The sequence below is a fragment of the Salvelinus fontinalis genome, chromosome 5, assembly GCF_029448725.1.
Source record: "Salvelinus fontinalis isolate EN_2023a chromosome 5, ASM2944872v1, whole genome shotgun sequence".
NCBI classification, from domain to species: Eukaryota; Metazoa; Chordata; class Actinopteri; order Salmoniformes; family Salmonidae; genus Salvelinus; species Salvelinus fontinalis.
This window is the reverse complement of record NC_074669.1, coordinates 39,811,491-39,831,256: the sequence shown is the minus strand read 5'-3', so window position 1 is coordinate 39,831,256 and position 19,766 is coordinate 39,811,491. Positions and strand designations below refer to the sequence as shown.

The 19,766-nt window shown below is 43.6% G+C and overlaps 1 protein-coding gene across 4 annotated transcripts; it reads right to left on the bottom strand.

The window, feature by feature from the left end:
- Positions 1–132: 132 nt before the first annotated feature.
- On the bottom strand, positions 133–18,186 carry LOC129855578 (protein ENL-like). Of its 4 annotated transcripts, none has more exons than XM_055923388.1 (11): positions 18,070–18,186; positions 15,426–15,606; positions 13,503–13,585; positions 12,580–12,723; positions 11,681–11,806; positions 8,990–9,728; positions 8,627–8,735; positions 8,069–8,276; positions 4,823–4,900; positions 4,489–4,560; positions 133–4,353 (listed from the first exon to the last, which is right to left on the bottom strand). In XM_055923388.1, exons 1-11 carry the CDS (start codon positions 18,079–18,081, stop codon positions 4,225–4,227), a joined length of 1,881 nt encoding a protein of 626 aa, XP_055779363.1. In that variant the 5' UTR covers positions 18,082–18,186; the 3' UTR covers positions 133–4,224. The 4 variants fall into 4 exon arrangements, with proteins under 4 accessions (XP_055779363.1, XP_055779364.1, XP_055779365.1 ...); XM_055923389.1 differs by having other exon boundaries at positions 4,832–4,900; XM_055923390.1 differs by having other exon boundaries at positions 8,177–8,276.
- Between the last annotated feature and the right edge of the window lie 1,580 nt (positions 18,187–19,766).

Here is a 19,766-nt window from a genome sequence, read left to right as displayed (position 1 = left end):
GTGCCGGATTCACCACAATCTGTTAAACATGAAATAATCCCCATGTGACCTATATAATTCACCGCTTCAAATGGAGTACATCCAGAGTTCAGAAGTTCAAACACTGGTAATCTAAGAGCCACAACAACGACAGACAGTACTCAATGACTTTATTAATAATATATGATTTCAAAATAAAAAATAACATTAAAATAACATTTTTGTACTTAACACAACTTGCATTGTATGGCCACATGGTGGCATCGTATGCCAAGTTTAAAATACCAAATCGTGTTCTGTCGTTCAGCCCATGGTAGCACTATCACCCCTTCCCGCCAGCAAACCCTGCCTTGATAAATAAAGCTTACACGTACCCTGTCACAAACTAGGTTTCCATCCAACTGTCGACAGATTTTCATGCGAATATTCTAAAATCCGCATTAAAAACAATATGTTCATTTTCCCACCAGAGATGCGTTAAAATCAAATTGACTAGTTGCAAATAAAAGGCTGTGCATGATGACGTGATGCACATTCAAATAAATACACGTTGCGGTTAAACTCCCATGTACCGAATAAAAAAATACTATTAAAAGTTTCCATCGCATTTTGAACTCTACCGGTGGTTCTAACAAAGCATTTTGCGTTATATAGCGAGTGTGCCCAATCTGGTATTGACACCTGAGCTCTAGCCGACGGTTTCCCAAACTCGGTCTGTTGTGGCCCAGGACAAGCAAACGTGTTACTACTCGTCAACTAATCATCAAGTCCTTGACAAATTGAATCAGGTGTTTTTGTCCGGGGCTACAATAAAAGTGTGTGACGTTGGGGGTACTGGAGGACCGGAGTTGGGAAACGCTGGCCTAAGATTATAATTATTCATTTAATCTGTAATTTAATAAACGGCATGCTTTCCCGACTAATCGTAGCGGGAGAACCACACGTCATCGCGTGACTCCAGATGTATTTATCAATATTTGCGCATAAATGAGTTTCCAGATACATTTCGTTCATAATTCATTTTACCTACACACAAATATCCCACCTTGTCCAGCGTGTTTTGTTTTGTCGACATTTGTAAAGTTTACCGAAAAAGGTTCTGTCTCCAATAGAACGGTCATGATATTTTTTTATCCGACATGTACTTTACTCGCATAAAAATGTTGGATGGAAACCTGATTAGAGACACGTATAATAACCACTGATACAGAAAACGGCCCTCTGCCCATGCCACTTCAGATTCCTAAGGAACAGTCACCATTCGTTGCTTTTTTTTGTATTTTTTTCCTGTTCAAATCCAGAGTAGATGGTCTACCTTTGCTTTTCATACATTTAAATATATATATAGACTATATAATATACTTTGAATTGGCATGGTATCTTTTCCTATGGTGTTCTTATTTAAGAGATTAAGGGATCGAAATTCGATTTAAAAAATACAGAGAAATATTGAACGGGGGTGACAGTTTATGCCCGGGCTTCGTAACCATACCTCATAGAGTACGGACAAATAGAACGCTGCCTCACTTTGAGTTAAAAACACTCAAATTATAATAGGACATACACATAAAAATACTTATTCTCACTGAAAAGTCCACCTTTTCCTGCTTGATATAATTATACTGGATGATATCGACATGATTAGCTCATACATCAAACATATTCCCAACACCTGTTCCATGGTGTTCAACTGCAACAACTATGATACACAATACAACATTTAGGGAAGTTTTCCTTGACGCAACACTATAATTAACAGAACTGACAGCATGTTTCTGTATGTATAATGACAAAACATGCCAATACAAATAAAAACAATTAAATAAGAATTTTAAAAAACGTTGGCAAAAAATCTATTTGTATTGCATGTAAATATTGTATAAAATTCTTAAAAATACAGTTTAGATAATTACTTAAGTACTTAAGTCACCACAGCCAAAAGTGCAGAGGTACATAAATAAAAGATTGACTGTTCGTAGATGGTAGATGGGGTTCTCTCTGGGAGAGCTGCACAGAGCTCCCTGCCACTGACCCCTTCAGCAGCCCTTCCCCACCCCCCCACACCCTTCACCTTCATGCCCCAACTCCATGACAAGGGAAAAACTGAGCGCCCCCGGTCAAGGGGTAGAGTTCATGAACTAGGACTTGGGAGTTAAAAGTTCACACACACAAGAGGACAGCAACGTTCTCTTTTTCCACTCGCTTGACACACAATCTATCACACTCACAGATGCAAATTCATCTTAAAAATCACTTGCGGGGACTTGTGTTGACATAGGCACACCCAGACAAACAAAAGGGTGGTGGACAGAGCAGAGTGGATGCTGAGAGGAACATAAGGCGGTTGTTGTTTCACTCTAGAACAGAACCACACATTCAGAGTCCTCAACACCACAGCACCCTCACAGAGGAGAAGGGCCAGAGAGGTGAGTGTGCACTTTGCAGAGGCAGGCAACAGAACGGACATAACTATTAAAGCTATTAGCATTAGAATAAATACAACTGTTCACGAGGTGAAACAGAAAGAAAAGTGAGGGGGGAATGAAGCAGGGAGGGGATCACCCAAAGAGAGGAGAAGAGACAGCCCATTAGTCTGAGTGTGAAACCACAGTGGATGTGAAGGCTAGAGGGGCCACAGTAAGAGGAACATGTCTAGCAGATTGACTGAGTGATAGGCCTGGTCTGGCACTGTCCCTTTCCATAATGATATGCCTGGTCTGGCACGGTCCCTTCCCATAGAAAACTACACCTCAGACAACAGAACATGAGCTATACAACCATTCATATTACGATCTGGAAAGAAAAGGCAATAATTTGAAGACGCCTGAACTTCCCTAAAGGACCACTGCTAATGCAGTGTCTTAGGATTTCTGGAAGGCTTATGTTCCTTATAACAGCAGAGATAGATCCCTGGAAGAAGCTTCAAATCTGCAGACAAACCGCACGAGGAGCATCAACTGATTTCAAGAGAGGGCACTGTTAAGATAAAACTGGAGTTTCAGGCTTCCCAATTAACATTTAGTCAAAGGAAGGACTTTGCTGTTTAACCAGTGTCAGTGGACAGACATAAAAGGCACTAAGAGGATAGTAGGTTTGTTGCTAGCCCTAGAAAATGAACAGGAATACATTCATAGCTCACAGGTATCTGAACCGCAATCCCAGAAATACTCCAAACGTATCAGTACAAAAATTAAATGTAAAAAAGCGTGGCCCCTTTTTTTTCTTGGATCTGGGAGACTATGGCTATTTGTCACAGCTTTTTACCCCCCACCACTAAAAAGGCAATTCAGAAGTGATCTTTTCCCCAGAAGTTGAGCCCTTTCATGCACATCAAGATAGAAGAGGGGAGGGGGTGTCACGGTTCAGCTTTCAAAGAGGGAGTGAAGGGAAACTGAACAGACAAGAGATGAACCCCATCTAAAACACACTACCACCAACAGGCACGTACACAACTTAGTAGCTGCATATGTGAAGACACTCTGGAATGGGACCCAAATGCCTCTCACAGTGTGTGTGTGTGTTTAAGGGCTGTTGCTTGTGCTCAAGCTTAAAGAGTCACTAACCAAAGATATCATCCCCCTAAAGCCTTTGAAATGCACGCCCAAACACACCTGCTCGCCCAGACACACACTCTCGCCCAGACACACACTCTCGCCCAGACACACACTCTCACCCAGACACACACTCTCAACCAGACACACACTCTCACCCAGACACACACTCTCACCCAGACACACACTCTCACCCAGACAGGAAAATTCCTACAGAGATATGAACTCCAGCTGAGAGGGGGGAGAGGGGAGGAGTGTTGTGTCGACTAAGGGAGTGTGAGTGGGGAGGGAGGAGATAGAGGGGGGAAGTATTGGGTTTGCAAAGGCTAGATGTGAGGGGGGAGGGCAGGAGGGAGAGTAGAGTGGTCGCATTCCACAGTTCTGCACACAGGCTGCTGTGCTGTTCTCGACAAGAAACATATATAATACGTCTCCTGCCAGACCCAGTCCAGACAGGCCAGCTCCTAGTCCTGTTCTCCAGTCCAGTCCAGGGTAGAGGGCCAGTGGCATAGCTGCTCTCTCTTACTCTGACCTCTCTCCTCCCCTCACCCTGTTCCTCTGTTCTTCTCCAGCGACAAGTGAAAGTGTGTGTTCTGTTGTTGTTCTGTGGTTTAGCTCTGTCTGGTGTGTGGCTGTAGCTTCTGTTACTACTCCCCCCCAGTGGGGGTCCAGGGACTGCGCTACGGGCTTGCTGTCACGTGGCTGTGTCCTCCAGGTAACTCTGTAGTTTGCGGACGGTCGTCTCGTCCAGAGAGAACAGGTCAAAGTCAAAGGTGGTGTTGGTCACGTTGAAGTGGCCCGTCTCCTCGATAAGATTCACTATCTAAGGAGAGGAGAGGACTTAGATGACTACAATATCACATTGATGGTAACACAATAGTGTGGCCTGATAGTGTGATGGAAAAGTATGTTTTGTAACATGCATACACCTGACCACACACACGGCCATGGTCCATACCTGCTGTAGGACGTTGCGCTCCCTCAGAGCCATCAGTCTGCGGTGGAGATCCACCAGCTCCTCTGTGTAGGCCTGGAGAACAGGAAGAGAAGGCAGTTTGTGGAGCACTCCTTGAGTCTACTATTAGGTATATGATTACTGATTAACCAGTGTTTTCTACTGCAGTTTTACACCAGGAATGCGTGGAGTGGTGAGCTGGTAGTGATATATCTATAATAGTGGTGATAGAGCAGTATTGTAGAATTTGAACACTGCACTGGTAATATAACCACTTAAAACAGATGTTTGAACACAAAATTAAGAAACAAAGGTAATGTAAACTGTGATTATTTACCCTTCCTACCTTCTCGTATCCTTTCTTCAGCACCTTCTCTGGGCGGCTACAGATGTCTGGGCTCTTCCTGGCCAAGACCTGCTCAGAGAGAGACAGAACACAGAGACAGAGAGATGGAGGAAAGAGTGGAAAGCTGATAAACAGAGATCAGAATGGGAAGGATGGTGCTTTAGGAGAGCAAAAATGAACACACACCACCAGTCTCCTGTTGTGGTGCTAGGAATACAACACACTGCTTAGCCATCAATGATAACTACTGGTAATAACCCAAACGTCAACAACGTACATGTGCAGAGGTTCTCTCAAATTCTTCATTCAAAGACTCAATCATGGACACTCTTACTGACAGTTGTGGCTGCTTTGCGTGATGTATTGTTGTCTCTACCTTCTTGACCTTTGTGCTGTTGTCTGTGCCTAATAATGTTTGTACCCTGTTTTGTGCTGCTACCATGTTGTGCTGCTGCCATGTTGCGGTCATGTTGTATTGCTACCATGCCGTTTTGACATGTGTTACTGCCATGCTGTTGTCTTAGGTCTCTTTATGTAGTGTTGTGTCTCTTCTTATGTGTGTTCTGTTCAAAATGTTTATTTAATTTATTAAAATGTTTAATCCCAGCCCTCGTCCCCGCAGGAGGCCTTTTGCCTTTAGGTAGGCCATCATTGTGAATAATAATTTGTTCTTAACTGACTTGCTTAGCTAAATAAAGGTTAAATAAATAAGTAAATATATATTAGCTCAGTAAAAAAAGAAACGTCCCCTTTTCAGGACCCTGTCGTTCAAAGATAACTCCCCAAATCTTCATTGTAAAGGGTTTAAACACTGTTCCCATGCTTGTTCAATGAACCATAAACAATTAATGAACATGCACCTGTGGAACGGTCGTTAAGACACTAACAGCTTACAGACGGTAGGCAATTAAGGTCACAGTTATGAAAACTTAGGACACTAAAGAGGCCTTTCTACTGACTCTGAAAAACACCAAAAGAAAGATGCACAGGGTCCCTGCTCATCTGCGTGAACGTGCCTTAGGCATGCTGCAAGGACGCATGAGGACTGCAGATGTGGCCAGGGCAATAAATTGCCATGTCCGTACTGTGAGGCGCCTAAGACAGAGCTACAGGGAGACAGGACGGACAGCTGATCATCCTCGCAGTGGCAGACCACGTGTAACAACACCTGCCCAGGATTGGTACATCTGAACATCACACCTGCGGGACAGGTACAGGATGGCAACAACAACTGCCCGAGTTACACCAGGAACGCACAATCCCTCCATCAGTGCTCAGACTGTCCGCAATAGGCTGAGAGAGGCTGAGGGCTTGTAGGCCTGTTGTAAGGCAGGTCCTCACCAGACATCACCGGCAACAACATCGCCTATGGGCACGAACCCACCGTTGCTGGACCAGACAGGACTGGCAAAAAGTGCTCTTCACTGACGAGTCACGGTTTTGTCTCACCAGGGGTGATGGTCGAATTCACGTTTATCTTCAAAGGAATGAGCATTACACCGAAGCCTGGAGCGGGATCGATTTGGAGGTAGAGGGTCCTTCATGGTCTGGGGCGGTGTGTCACAGCATCATCGGACTGAGCTTGTTGTCATTGCCGGCAATTTCAACACTATGCGTTACAGCGAAGACATCCTCCTCCCTCATCTGGTACCTTACCTGCAGGCTCATCCTGACATGACCCTCCAGCATGACAATGCCACCAGCCATACTGTTCTGTTAGTGATTTCCTGCAAGACAGGAATGTCAGTGTTCTGCCATGGCCAGCAAAGAGCCCGGATCTCAATCCCATTGAGCACATCTGGTACCTGTTGGATCGGAGGGTGAGGGCCAGGGCCATTCCCCCCAGAAATGACCAGGAACTTGCAGGTGCCTTGTTGGAAGAGGGGGGGGGTAACATCTCACAGCAAGAACTGGCAAATCTGGTGCAGTCCATGAGGAGGAGATGCACTGCAGTAATTAATGCAGCTGGTGGCCACACCAGATACTGACTGTTACTTTTGATTTTGACCCCCCCTTTGTTTAGGGACACATTATTCCATGTCTGTTAGTCACATGTCTGTGGAACCTGTTCATTTTATGACTCAGTTGTTGAATCTTATGTTCATACAAATATTTACACGTTAAGTTTGCTGAAAATAAACACAGTTGACAGTGGGAGGACATTTCTTTTTTTGCTGAGTTTATATATATTTTTTTAAATACCAGTTTGAAGGAGAAATTATATATTTAAAGGTGCTACACATAGAACTTATAACTGAATTTCTACATTGTAACTTCTGACAATGTCCATATTATAGCTGGCGCTAATAGTGAAATGATAGTGTTTCACATTATTACTTACCCGCCAGTGTTGTGATTGGCTGTGAAATTTGCCTATTAATTTCTCCCGCCGGAGCGGCGTCCACTATTAGTGGCAGATATATTATGGATGTTTTCTGAAATTACAACGCAAAATTTTTCTAAAATCCAATTTGTAACGTTAGCACCTTTAATGATGGGGATTTTGTCAAAGGAGAAACAATAGAATTAGAAATCTGGAGCGACAATGGAGCCGTGCTTTACCTCCTTACTGGGGGAGCCGTGCTTTACCTCCTTACTGGGGGAGCCGTGCTTTACCTCCTTACTGGGGGAGCCGTGCTTTACCTCCTTACTGGGGGAGCCGTGCTTTACCTCCTTACTGGGGGAGCCGTGCTTTACCTCCTTACTGGGGGAGCCGTGCTTTACCTCCTTACTGGGGGAGCCGTGCTTTACCTCCTTACTGGGGGAGCCGTGCTTTACCTCCTTACTGGGGGAGCCGTGCTTTACCTCCTTACTGGGGGAGCCGTGCTTTACCTCCTTACTGGGGGAGCCGTGCTTTACCTCCTTACTGGGGGAGCCGTGCTTTACCTCCTTACTGGGGGAGCCGTGCTTTACCTCCTTACTGGGGGAGCCGTGCTTTACCTCCTTACTGGGGGAGCCGTGCTTTACCTCCTTACTGGGGGAGCCGTGCTTTACCTCCTTACTGGGGGAGCCGTGCTTTACCTCCTTACTGGGGGAGCCGTGCTTTACCTCCTTACTGGGGGAGCCGTGCTTTACCTCCTTACTGGGGGAGCCGTGCTTTACCTCCTTACTGGGGGAGCCGTGCTTTACCTCCTTACTGGGGGAGCCGTGCTTTACCCCGTTTTTGGAGGAACTGTGTTTTACCTCGTTATTGGAGGAGCTGTGTTTTACCTCGTTATTGGAGGAGCTGTGTTTTACCTTGTTATTGGAGGAGCTGTGTTTTACCTTGTTATTGGAGGAGCTGTGTTTTACCTTGTTATTGGAGGAGCTGTGTTTTACCTTGTTATTGGAGGAGCTATGTTTTACCTTGTTATTGGAGGAGCTGTGTTTCTGTGGAGGTGGCACCGGGTCTCGACTGGGGCGGTGCGAGCCGTCACTGCTGTCACTCTCACTGTCCAGGCTCAGTCTGACAGGGAACAGAGGAAGAAAGCTCTCATTGTGCCTTATTTAGCACAGGGAGCCTGTGTATATAGGTGGTGGGTGGGCACACATTTTGCAAAAGGATTAAGAAGTACAATTGGTGTTTGCAGCTCAAATTATTCAAATCTTTAAAGTAACACCTATAAAAGAACAGCTAACACGTACTTATTTGCTAGAGACATACGGACACACAGTTTCATAACGCCACAAACATTAACAGCCAAGCAATGCTAATTTCCTAAGGAGTAGACTAACTGGTGAAAATGACCTAACTACAGAAGCATCAGAGGTCTATGACACAGTAACGTAAACAGTGAGAAATTGAGAGAGACTTACCGTGAGTCCCGGTTGGGCGGGTTGGTCTTGACAGGCGTCCCTTCCTCAGAGCTGCTGTCGTCATCTGACTCCTCTGACTGTAGGTCCTCCACCATAGAGCGCAGCGGGCCTAGAGTACGTACACACCGTTAACAGAGAACATTTGCTAAATGCACATATTTGACGCAACACAACAATTAATTAAACATCTGAATAGCTCAGCCTAAAAGAGAGATATTAAAAAAATATTATAATAATTAGCGACAGTACCATTCCTAAATTAAAGCACAAACCATGCCCCCTAAAGACAACCAATGTGTCAGAATGTCCTCTCCAGTGGATGTGTAAATCCCATGTTATCTGTCTAAAGAATGATAGGCTTACCTTGGCCTTGTTTCTGTCCAGGCTCAAAGTCAGATTCTGAGCTGGAATCAGAGCTGGAGCTTGAGTTAGAGGGACTGGAAGGGGCTGACTGCTCTGATTTGGATGAGGCTTCATCCTCAGAGTTGGAGTCGTCAGACTCAGGCAGCTTCTTGGGCTCCTTGACCTCCTGAGTGTCGGCCTTGCTGCCCTTGGGCCAACGACCCTTCTCCTTGGGGGGTTTCTTCTCTGGGTAGCCAGGGGCGGCTGCAGACGATGAGGAGACCCGGGGAGAGGCTCCGGTGAAGGGCCCTGCAGCTGTCCCTTTAGATCCCTCTGAGCTGCTCTTCTTCTGCTTCTTGGCACTGGGTTTAGGAGACTCCACAGTGGAGGGCCGCTTCCCGGGGCCTTTGGACTCCAGCGGGAGCCCTCCTCCTCCCCCACCGCCCCCTCCCCCCCCTCCTTTGGGGGACATGCCCTCCATCTTGGCCTCCTTCAGGGTAAGTTTGGGCTCTTTGAAGGCGGCCTTGGGAAGGACCTTGCCCTCATCTTTGACTTTGATCTCTGCTGGCTTCTTGGACGAGGAAGAGGAGGGCTCACGGGCGCTCTTGCTGCTGCCCCCTCCTCCCCCGTCGCGGTCGCTGTCGCCCTTGGACCCCGCCTTGCTCTCAGAGTCTTTGCGGGGGCGTTCACGGTGCTCCTTGGTCAGCTTGTGGGGCTTGGGCCCTTTATTGCTGCCTCCACTGCCCTCTTTACTGGGCTCCTAAAGACAGGGACAAGTACACATGATATCAAACTCACATCCCTTTTCAATTAGGTGCTGGGCTGTAAATATATATAATAAAGGTAAGTATGGGCCATTCACACAGGTGCTCCGCCACATATTTCTTGATTGTCAGCAAAGAAAGATCTGAGTGGGAGCATCATACTTGAGTAGATCCATCATTATGATAATCACTCTACTGTCAATGCACTTAGCCAAAAGCCCACTGAAGGACTAACATTGTATGTGAGCAGAGGAGAGCGAGGAGCATCCCCAATTTGACTGGAGCGCGGAGCAATATTCCCAAATGCTGGCACATCGGCCTTCCTGCCTGCTCTAATTTCACTCCAATAGAGCTCACTCACGAGTTCAGGGCCTGCCCGGCCCAGCATGGATTTGTAGTCTACTTGTGTGATGCTATAGACCCTTGCTTTAGCTACTGTCATGGAGTTCGCTAAAAATATTTTCATAAAGAAACTGATCAAACACACAGGTGCAAAATCAAGGTGGCCAAAAGCAAGAGAGGGAGTGCGGTGATGTAATGTCCACAACTAAAGAATCACTGTGGACTTCTGAAAAGACACATAACCCGAAAGCATGATGGTGTACTTAGTATGTGCACATGCTAAAATAAAGGAACAAGGTGTGTCATTATGTGTGTCATTGTAGCAAAGTATTTATAAACAAAAAATGTAATCTCTTAAAAGTTTCCTTTATTGTTGTTCTATTATCTACACAATATGCCATAATATGCTAGATTTTGGTGCAATTGGCATGGCAACTTTCAATTAGCTTTCGGTTTTGATTGGGTTATTTTGCCTAAAAACCTTTAGGCCTACCTATAGAAAATAACAGCTCTGCATCCCTGCCCAAAAGGGTGTTTAGCATCCCCAGTGGCTTTGCAAGTGAGGAGAGTATATTCTTCGCTACTGGCCTGCTCTCCAGGCACCATCACATGAGCCTGAAACCACAGACTGTTTCAAAAAATGAACTTAAAAAAAGGCACTGTAGACCGAGCCTAATAAGGCATTTTTCATTTAATTTGTATTTAATTCTAAGTCACAGCCTATATGCGCAATTTATAGACTACAATGGTTTAATACAGCTAAATGTTGTTTAAATGCTGAGTGCTTAATGTCCTTGACTCCTTACCTGCCTAGTGTGTCGCACTCGCAAATGCTTAACAATGTATTTCTTTGTAGGCTATAGCCTTGAGATAATTGAAATAATACAGCCTAAATTATACATTTCCATTCCTTCTCAGTCTCCCTGTCAGGCTCCTGACTTATTTAGAGTGTTTATACGCTGTTTAATATGACATATAGCCTATTTGAAATGATGATCGCTTCTTACATTCACCATTTCATGTTAATTAAAATACTTTTCATTCAAATCATATGGTTTGGTTTCAATACTTCAAAACCAAATGGTAGGTCCAGGTAGTCACAAAAATAGATTGGTGTTGGTTAAACTGTGATTTTAATGAATGGAGCAAATTTGGAGCGGCAGTTTTTCTTCTGTGAGCGCGGAGCGGTTTTTAGCGGAGCGGTTGGAGAGGACGTGGATTTCCAACCGCTCAACTCTGATCACATACTAGGCACAACATGCATGCACATATCCAAACGCAGAACACCGTCCATGTTGTACTATGATAATTCAACAGAGTGGTAAATGCTAAACCAGGAAAGGATGTTTGTAATCATGCAGGTTTATTTGGGATCAACTGTGACCTAGAGTAGGCATCAAAGTCCAGCTGAATTAATGAAAGAATCCCATTATATGATTAAAGGCTTGGGAAACAAAAAGACACACAGGTTTGCCGTCCCTTATCTCAACTGTATTCTACTCTCCTATTCTCCCTACCCTCTGCTGTATTGACTGGTTGAGCAATCCTATACACATTCCTACGCCTTCTTTCTTATCAGTGTACTAGGCTAGGAAGTGCTGCTCACCTTTGATCCATGGGAGGTTTTGGTCTTCTTGGGGTCTGAGAAGGCAGACAGTGGGATGGTGGGGAGCATGGGGTAGTCTGGACTGGGCCTCGACACCGCCTCTGCCCCTTCTGGCACCACCATGACCTGGGAGACAAACAAATAGGGAGAAGAATGAGAACAAACACACCAGGGTTGGGGTCAATTCTGAATTGAGTTGCAATTTGCTCTTTAATTCCAATTCAATTGGCCACACCCCACAGAAAGCTGAATTTTATTTGAATTCAAAGGAAGTAGAATTAAATTCAAGGAAATTCAAATGGCTTGTTTATTCTACACATCACCATATAAATGTTTATTTTGACATGTTTGGTTATCAGTACCATGTAGTATAAGTTTGAAGAATAACATTTCATTTTTAAAACTCTTTGTCCTAAAACAATTTTAAATAATTAAGGTGTTCTGAAAATATTTTAAGATCATGTTGTGGGTTGTCTATAAATCATTCATAATTCCCTTAATGTTTTTCAATATCAGAAAACATTTCCCAGAATGCATTAGATCAAACACTGCAGTACGGAAGGGAACAATCTAACATCTCACGACAAAAAAAATACAGTTTGACATCCTTGCGTTCTAATCAAACTAATATGTGAAATGGTATGTGTGTATTCTTTGCATTAATAAGTGGCATTTCCTTTTGATAAAATATTTGTCAAATGAATGAGACTTTAATGTTTTAGTTCAATTGGTTTGAATTAAATTCTACTTCCTTCAATTCTGCTTTCTGTGGGGTGTGACCAATTCCAATTAAATTCCAATTCAACGTTTGAATTCAATTCAACCCTGAAACACGTCAACAACATTCCCTCTTGCCATTCCACTTCCCACATCCACCCTGTACCCCATCCACAGCTCACCCCTCCAGCCTTGACCAGCTTGCGTCTGAACTCCCGGGTGGGGTTGTTAAAGGTGAGCTTCTCACAGCGCAGGTGATTGACAGGAGGGTTCCCCTCCAGGTTCAGGAAGAGGTCATAGTTGAAGCACACCTTCTTGGGCTCCTCCTGTAAATAATAATGAACATATCTAATTAGCCCCGCCAAGCCCTTATCAGAATATTATCAGCTAACAGTAAGAATAAGCGATTCCACGACCAAGTCAATAAGAGGCATACCTGGAGTGCACACACTGATAAGAACTAACATTCCACAATGGGAGAAAACTTCAGCAAACAGTAGAACATTTTGGTAAACAAATGGATTCTTTCTGATCACCCGCCACTTTCAGAGCATGCCAGGAGTCATTGGGTTACAGATACAGGACACAGTAAAAACATTCACGGCAGATAAACCGAAGGCCTTTTTAAAACAGGCGCTACAGTGACATGAAGAGGAGTTTCAGCCAGACAGACAGCTGACAAGACACCAGCCAGACCAGCAGCCAAAGGCCCACTACTAGCATGACCAGTGTCACCACACAAAGCCCCAGTATCACTGACACCTAAACCTGGTGTCTACACACACACACAAATACTGTCACATGACAGACTAGAAGCAGCACATGAACCATTGAGGAAATTAAAACAGACATTAAATTACCAACCAAATGATATGAATATTGACCAACGACCCACAGAAAAACACCCATCTTATACAGATTGTGGCGGTTAATATAAACAAGCCATTGTAGGAGAACTATATCCGATTTGATTTCAGGAGAAGGCCCAGAGCACCAGAGGAACTCTAATCCATAAGGAATCACATGTAACAGTGGCCCATATCCTGAGGGATAGATTGACACTGTTAACATAGTACCATTACAGAGGCTCTGACGGAGCTCTCACCTTGTTCTTGAAGTAGACCTCGATGGGCATGAGGAACCCAGCATAGCCCGACTCCTCCACTTTGTATGGTGGCTCCTTGCATACTGCAGAAACAACGACAGCACATCAACATACATTCAGGAGGATAACATCAATGGCCATTGCTAGACGGCTAATGGCGAACTAGTGCCAGCCTCCCATTGAGAGTCAGTCATTACAACCTGAAGCTAAAAGCTTATGGGAGCAATAATGTGCAATAACCATAATAACTGTGGACAACGACCCAAAGCTTTGCAGTGACTTAATGAGACGAGATGTGCCTGGTCTGGAGAACACATCATGTTTATTTAAGTTCAGCACAAATTGACAAAATCTGACCGAGCAACATGCATGCTTGATGTTGTAGGCAACGCTGTGAAGGCCTTCTGTGTGTTTGCACTTCACGCTACCGTAGAATCCATTTTACAATATTGATTTAAACTGTTGTCAAGGTGAATTCTAGGGATGTGTATCTTTCCCTTTCAAGACAATTTGATACATGGGCTCCGATACGTTTTAGTTTGAAACTAATCAGTGCAATTTGGTTTGATTAGAGAACGAATAGATGCACTAACAATTGTTGCATAAACACATTCATTTTCCATTCTAAATAAAAATCTGCTGCTGATGGAGCTCATGAGCTGGGCCTCTGAGCTGGATATGTTCGAGATTATTTCTGTGTGTGTTAATGTCTATGGTGTATGTACTATGCAGGCACCTGAGCTGAGCCATAAGGCATCTACCACCCCACTACCATATTATGGGGACAATGTAGCCTGTTTTTTGTCCCCCCCCACTTTGGTTCTGAAATCACCATCACCCACTAATTAACTAGTATTGTGTGCAGATGAAGTGTGACCTAGTAATGTATCAATATACTGTATATCGTTTACAAATTAGCAATGACATATCCAATGAATATATAGCTAGCACAACTTTGGATTTCCGCCTCCATCTCAAAATCAAATGGGTTTGACCGTTTGGACGTTTTTAACGGCGAGATCTTCTCTTCTGGCGTCGGTCATCCAGTGCACCTTGCAAAAGTGATTATTGTCCTCGTTATGAAATTATCAAATTTACCCTGTATATTTAAATTACCATATACACGGATTGTTTAAAGCAAAACTACCAAAACTATTACTGAAGATGATCAAAATAAATGAGATCGTAAGCCAGGGTCAGCAGTTAGGCTATAGTCAGATGACAGTTGTCTCCGGGTAGCTTACTTTTATTCTGGTAAAACGTCATTTTCAACAGTGCATAGATGATAATAATAACCTAGCAAATTACATAGGTTGTCACTCAACTAATAAAGCGTAATATCACGCAAGCCATTTTATTATTTGAACGCTGAAGGTGCCGCGCAGATGTGCAAGATCAGGAACAGGCCACCTACCTCGCATTGGTCAGCGTGCAAAGCTGTTCACAGCGCACAGTTTGACTAGGCTACTGATATTGACTGGGGTTGTTTGGAATCCAAAATGACTTGTAGATCAATGACTGTCAACACAGTTGCATGCAGTTCCACCCTGAAGGAGTGGACGCATCAGTTGTCAGAAAAGATTAGGTATTTTCGGAAGGTAGAAAGAATGTAACGAGAAGAAAAAAAAGAGAAAAAAAAGTGTGAACTGGTGATTCATAATGTTTTTAATCGATTTTCTGACCTATGCATGCTACATTTGGATCGGTTCTGGGTCCATGGACCAATGCACTTGTATCTTAAACATTTGAATCAGGGACCAAAGTGCATCAGTGAATTGTTACATCCATAGTGAATCCCCTCACCCCTCCCCAGACAAAAACAAACAAAGTAATCACAGAACCAGTTTCAGCCAGGTACGTGTGTGTGTGTGTGTTTGCGCATGAGCAAGTGCTGCTGTTGCGAGAGTGTTTTGTTTGACCCACCTCTCTTGGGTTTGGGGAAGCTCTCGTGCAGCCTGAAGACGACCTTCTCCACAAAGTGTTGTATGTCCCCCGTCTCAGGCCCTCGCACAAACACCATCCAGTCATGGGTGAAGCCCTCCGAGGTCACCTTCTTCCTCAGCTGGGCTCGATGTCCTAGCTCCAGCTTCACCTGCACTGTGCACTGCAGACACAAGGTCAGACATACAAAACAACTATTAGCATCTGAAATTGATCACTCATCGCAAGTTAGTAGCTTAGATAGGAAACAGTTTAGTTTATGGAAAAGAAAATTATTTGATACTACAATTGAGAAAACAAAGTTGGTTTTTATGAGATGGTCACATCAGAAACTACAGACTGTGATTCGTTACCGAGAACAATGATAGTAGTTGAACGGACATCCAAATGACATGCTGCAGCGATCGGGACAGCTACTAAAGAGGGATTGGGAAGAGAGAGGGACGAGGGGACAGAAAAGTCACTTTATGTCCTGGCCTGAAGAATGTGGGGATTTGGCACCTTCTCTCCACAGTGCTTGTGTGCTGTGATTGAGTGGAGCGATTAGGGGACAGGATTGAGATGAGCTGTTCTGGGCTGGGACTCTGAGCCCCCCCCCCCCCCCCCCCCCCCGGCGTCTCACCCAGCCATTCTGTGGCGGTAATGCCCTTAAACTCCAGTCGCTACCACACCCTGGGTCAGTGCAGCAGCCATTGAGCCCCTCCATCAACCAACCAGCTCCCCAGGATCACTGGCATCACCAAAACCAGCTCAGAGATGACCAACCATTCATACACCGAGATCATCACAAACAAAATAGGTCAGAGATGGTTGGCTGGAGGAAAAAGACAAGAGCACCGTCTATCCTGATGCTCATGCGATAAAGATTCTTGATTCATTTTAAACATTTATGGAAACAGTATGACGTTCAGTAACTTCCTTTGGTTCACTTCCCTGCCACAACAGAGAGATAACAAAATACACTGAGCCGCCATTATTGTTGCAAGTGAACCTCCCCCTGATCTAAAATGGATATTCTGAAGGGAAATGCCCTACTTGGCAGACAAGCAGACTCTCACAACAATGAACCCCCACGTGCCATGAAAATAACACCCCTCATAACCAAGTTAATCTCCACTAGGGGGAAAATCATATGAAAGACTCCTTTGATGAAGCACACAGAAGACAAAACTGGCAAATGTTGCTGCGCTCCCTCTGAAAAGAACCTGCTTCTCCGCTGCTCGAAGACAGCAGACTACTCTATCAACAGACCACAACAGGGCACACCTGCAGCACTTTGAGCTCTGTACAGGTGGGCAGGCCCACCAGACACCACAGCCCTTACAGAGCTCACACTCAGTCTACTCCAACTATAAAACATGTCACTATCCCACCATTTATCTGGTATGACCCTGTACATCTCTGGTGCATTATTGTGAATTTAATTGTGATTTCATATGGCACAAATTGTACAACTAGAGTACAGACTAGACGTCATGATGCACAACAAGGCACATTAGCATTCCTTATCACATTTCCAGAAATAAGGCATGTAGCCAGTGGGCAATTTAGAAAAATACAAATTTGTGATGGTCTAGATTTCACACACGATTATTTATTAAATTATTTCATTATTTCAGACAAAAGTCCACATCCCATACAAACAAACCTTGAAATGTACAAAAATACAATTCCTATGTTAGGTGTTTCATGGCTGTTGATGGTGTACAGTAATATATAGTTTTCCACTTTGAGTAATCACGGTAATCACGATTAGTCCTTCCTTGTCGTCACAGAATTCCACTGTTAGCATGCTTCAAAGGGGTAACACCAGACAGTGACATGTTCCCACAGGTCGATTCCATGAGTCAATTTGATATGGAAATAAGAGTTTGCATTATCATGATGAGCATGAAAACTCCTACCTAGCTTGAGTAACAGCGGGTCAGAGTTATCGACATGATATTTCGAAAAATAAGATGGCCTACTAATGTCTATCTATGGAAGTCAATGTGGACATGCATGGACGTTCTTCCATAAGTTTTCCCCCAACCAACCAGTGTCCAGCTAGCTGTTATACAATTTGTATCTCTAGGATTTTCAAATATCTTCATTAGTGCACAATCTATGCCTTTAAACTGGTGATGTAATTCCCGCTTTTCAATTCCAATTCGTCGCCGCTAGATACACACCCCTCCTTCCCTCCACCCAGACCTGGAAAGAGCAATCCTTTCCACCGGCGTCTTGTAGCAGCTATTTACGTAGCTAGCGAAGGGCCGAGAACCCTAGCAGGTAGTAGCTTGTGTAAATTAGGTTATGAGCTGGGTAAGGAGTAAGTTATACATCTTACTTTCTCAATATATACGTCCATAACACAAAAGTAGGCAAGAAATCCCTTTGTGTGCCTGTCTGATTATGTGGCTAGTTAGCAATGCTGAGTTAAGCTAACGTTAGCCAGCTCGCTATGTCAAATACCGATGTATGCGATTGAGTGTGTGGCTAGCTAGCACAGCTCGTGAGCCAACTATGAGTTCGATTAGCAGGATTTTTTCGAGCACCAGGCATTCATTCCTGTCCCGGGCACAGCCTTCTAGTATTTTTTCGCTAAAAGTTCAGGATTCACGAGGGGACACAAAAGTCACTTTACCTGATTCTCCATGATTCTGTGGCTTCAGTGATTCTTCAAACGTTATTTATTTACAGCGGCGTTTCGCGAGGTTATTCCCTGCTCCTCATTGTGTGTCAATTTCAGCCTAAACCGGAAGTCATACAGCACCCCTCCCTTTCCAGACGGCTACTGGCACGCAACCAAAACAGAAAGCTTTCTCATCCAATCAGGTAGGCAAAATATTAAGCCATTTGTATTGCACCAACCGTAGTACTTCAGAGGGGGGACTTCTCACGATCGACAAATACAATTCAAGTATTTTACGTACCGTCTACGAGTGGGCTGATTCGTTTTAAATGGCCCGGTGCCCCGGGTAATCAGGGTTTGGACTTGTGTAACATTCCATTGGTCCTTAAGTGAAACCTCTACTCAACCGGCGCACTGGGCCATGCAAAACGAATTTTCCCACTGACAGGGCGCTTGTCAGAATATGTAAAGCAGTAAAGATGTTGGTCCAAATTTGGAATGCCTATATTTGATTAGAAGTTACATATATTTATCCTATAGTAACAGCGTATTGCCTCACAATTGAAAATCATATTCCCAAAGGAGTTCCTGTCCTTAATTGTATGTATTGTAACGACCCTGGCTTTATAAACCAGTATTATAAAACAGTATAATTGAAACGGGAACATAATTGACATTTAAACATTTAAAGTGTAATCCAACACACTCATTTGTGACATTGAGATTAGTCATATAACTTAATTACATTGATTTCTACTAATGGGTGAAATTTAAAAACGACTTTGATTTTGCTTATGGTAGGTTCTATCATATTTTTCTTTGGCTTAATGACGTCAATTTGATGTGTGATATTGGACAGTGTCAGAGTTCTCTCTCAGCCCTGGCCTCTGTCACTCACACTGATCCAGTCTTTGAGGCATGAAGCAGGCTTTTTGAAACCCCCACCTGGCTGTCAAAGACATATAAATGTCACTTAGTCAATATCTATTTATATCTATGCTTCTCCACTATTGAAGTGGTCGCCACGTTTGATTTAAGCCATCACTGAAAAGGTTTTCAATTAAATTGTATAAAATGTACAAACACACGCACACACACACATAGATCATTCATAAGGGTTGTTGTTACCCAATATGTAAGTCATACATAAAGTCAATGGTTGTTACATATTTACAACTTTACAGGGGCTTAAAAAATGAATAAATACATATTATAATCTGTACACTAGATGTCACTATTGCTGCTGACAGTTAACGGTGACATGTATCATGTTCTTGCCCCAATTTCTTTGTGTCAGAAATCTACTGTATCTTTCAGGTAGGAATATGGCTTTGAAAAAATGTCTACAATGTACCAAATTATTTTACGTTTCTAGTTCATACTCTATTTATTTTCTTTCGGGGGGATTTCTGGTGGGTTTTCATTTTCCAGATATTTGTTCTTTTAGTAATGATCCTGAAACAAAACTCTGTAGAGGTAGCAAAAATATAAAAGGTTTCAACCTACTAGATTAATTTCTTTGCATTATGTCTAATGCTCAATAGATTGTTCAAAACACCATCCTGAGTTCCAATTCATATAAGGAAATCAGTCAATTGAAATAAATTAATTCGGCCCTAATCTATACATTTCACTTGACTGGGCAGGGGAGCCAGGCCCAGCCAATCAGAATAAGTTTTTCCCCACAAAAGGGCTTTATAACAGACAGA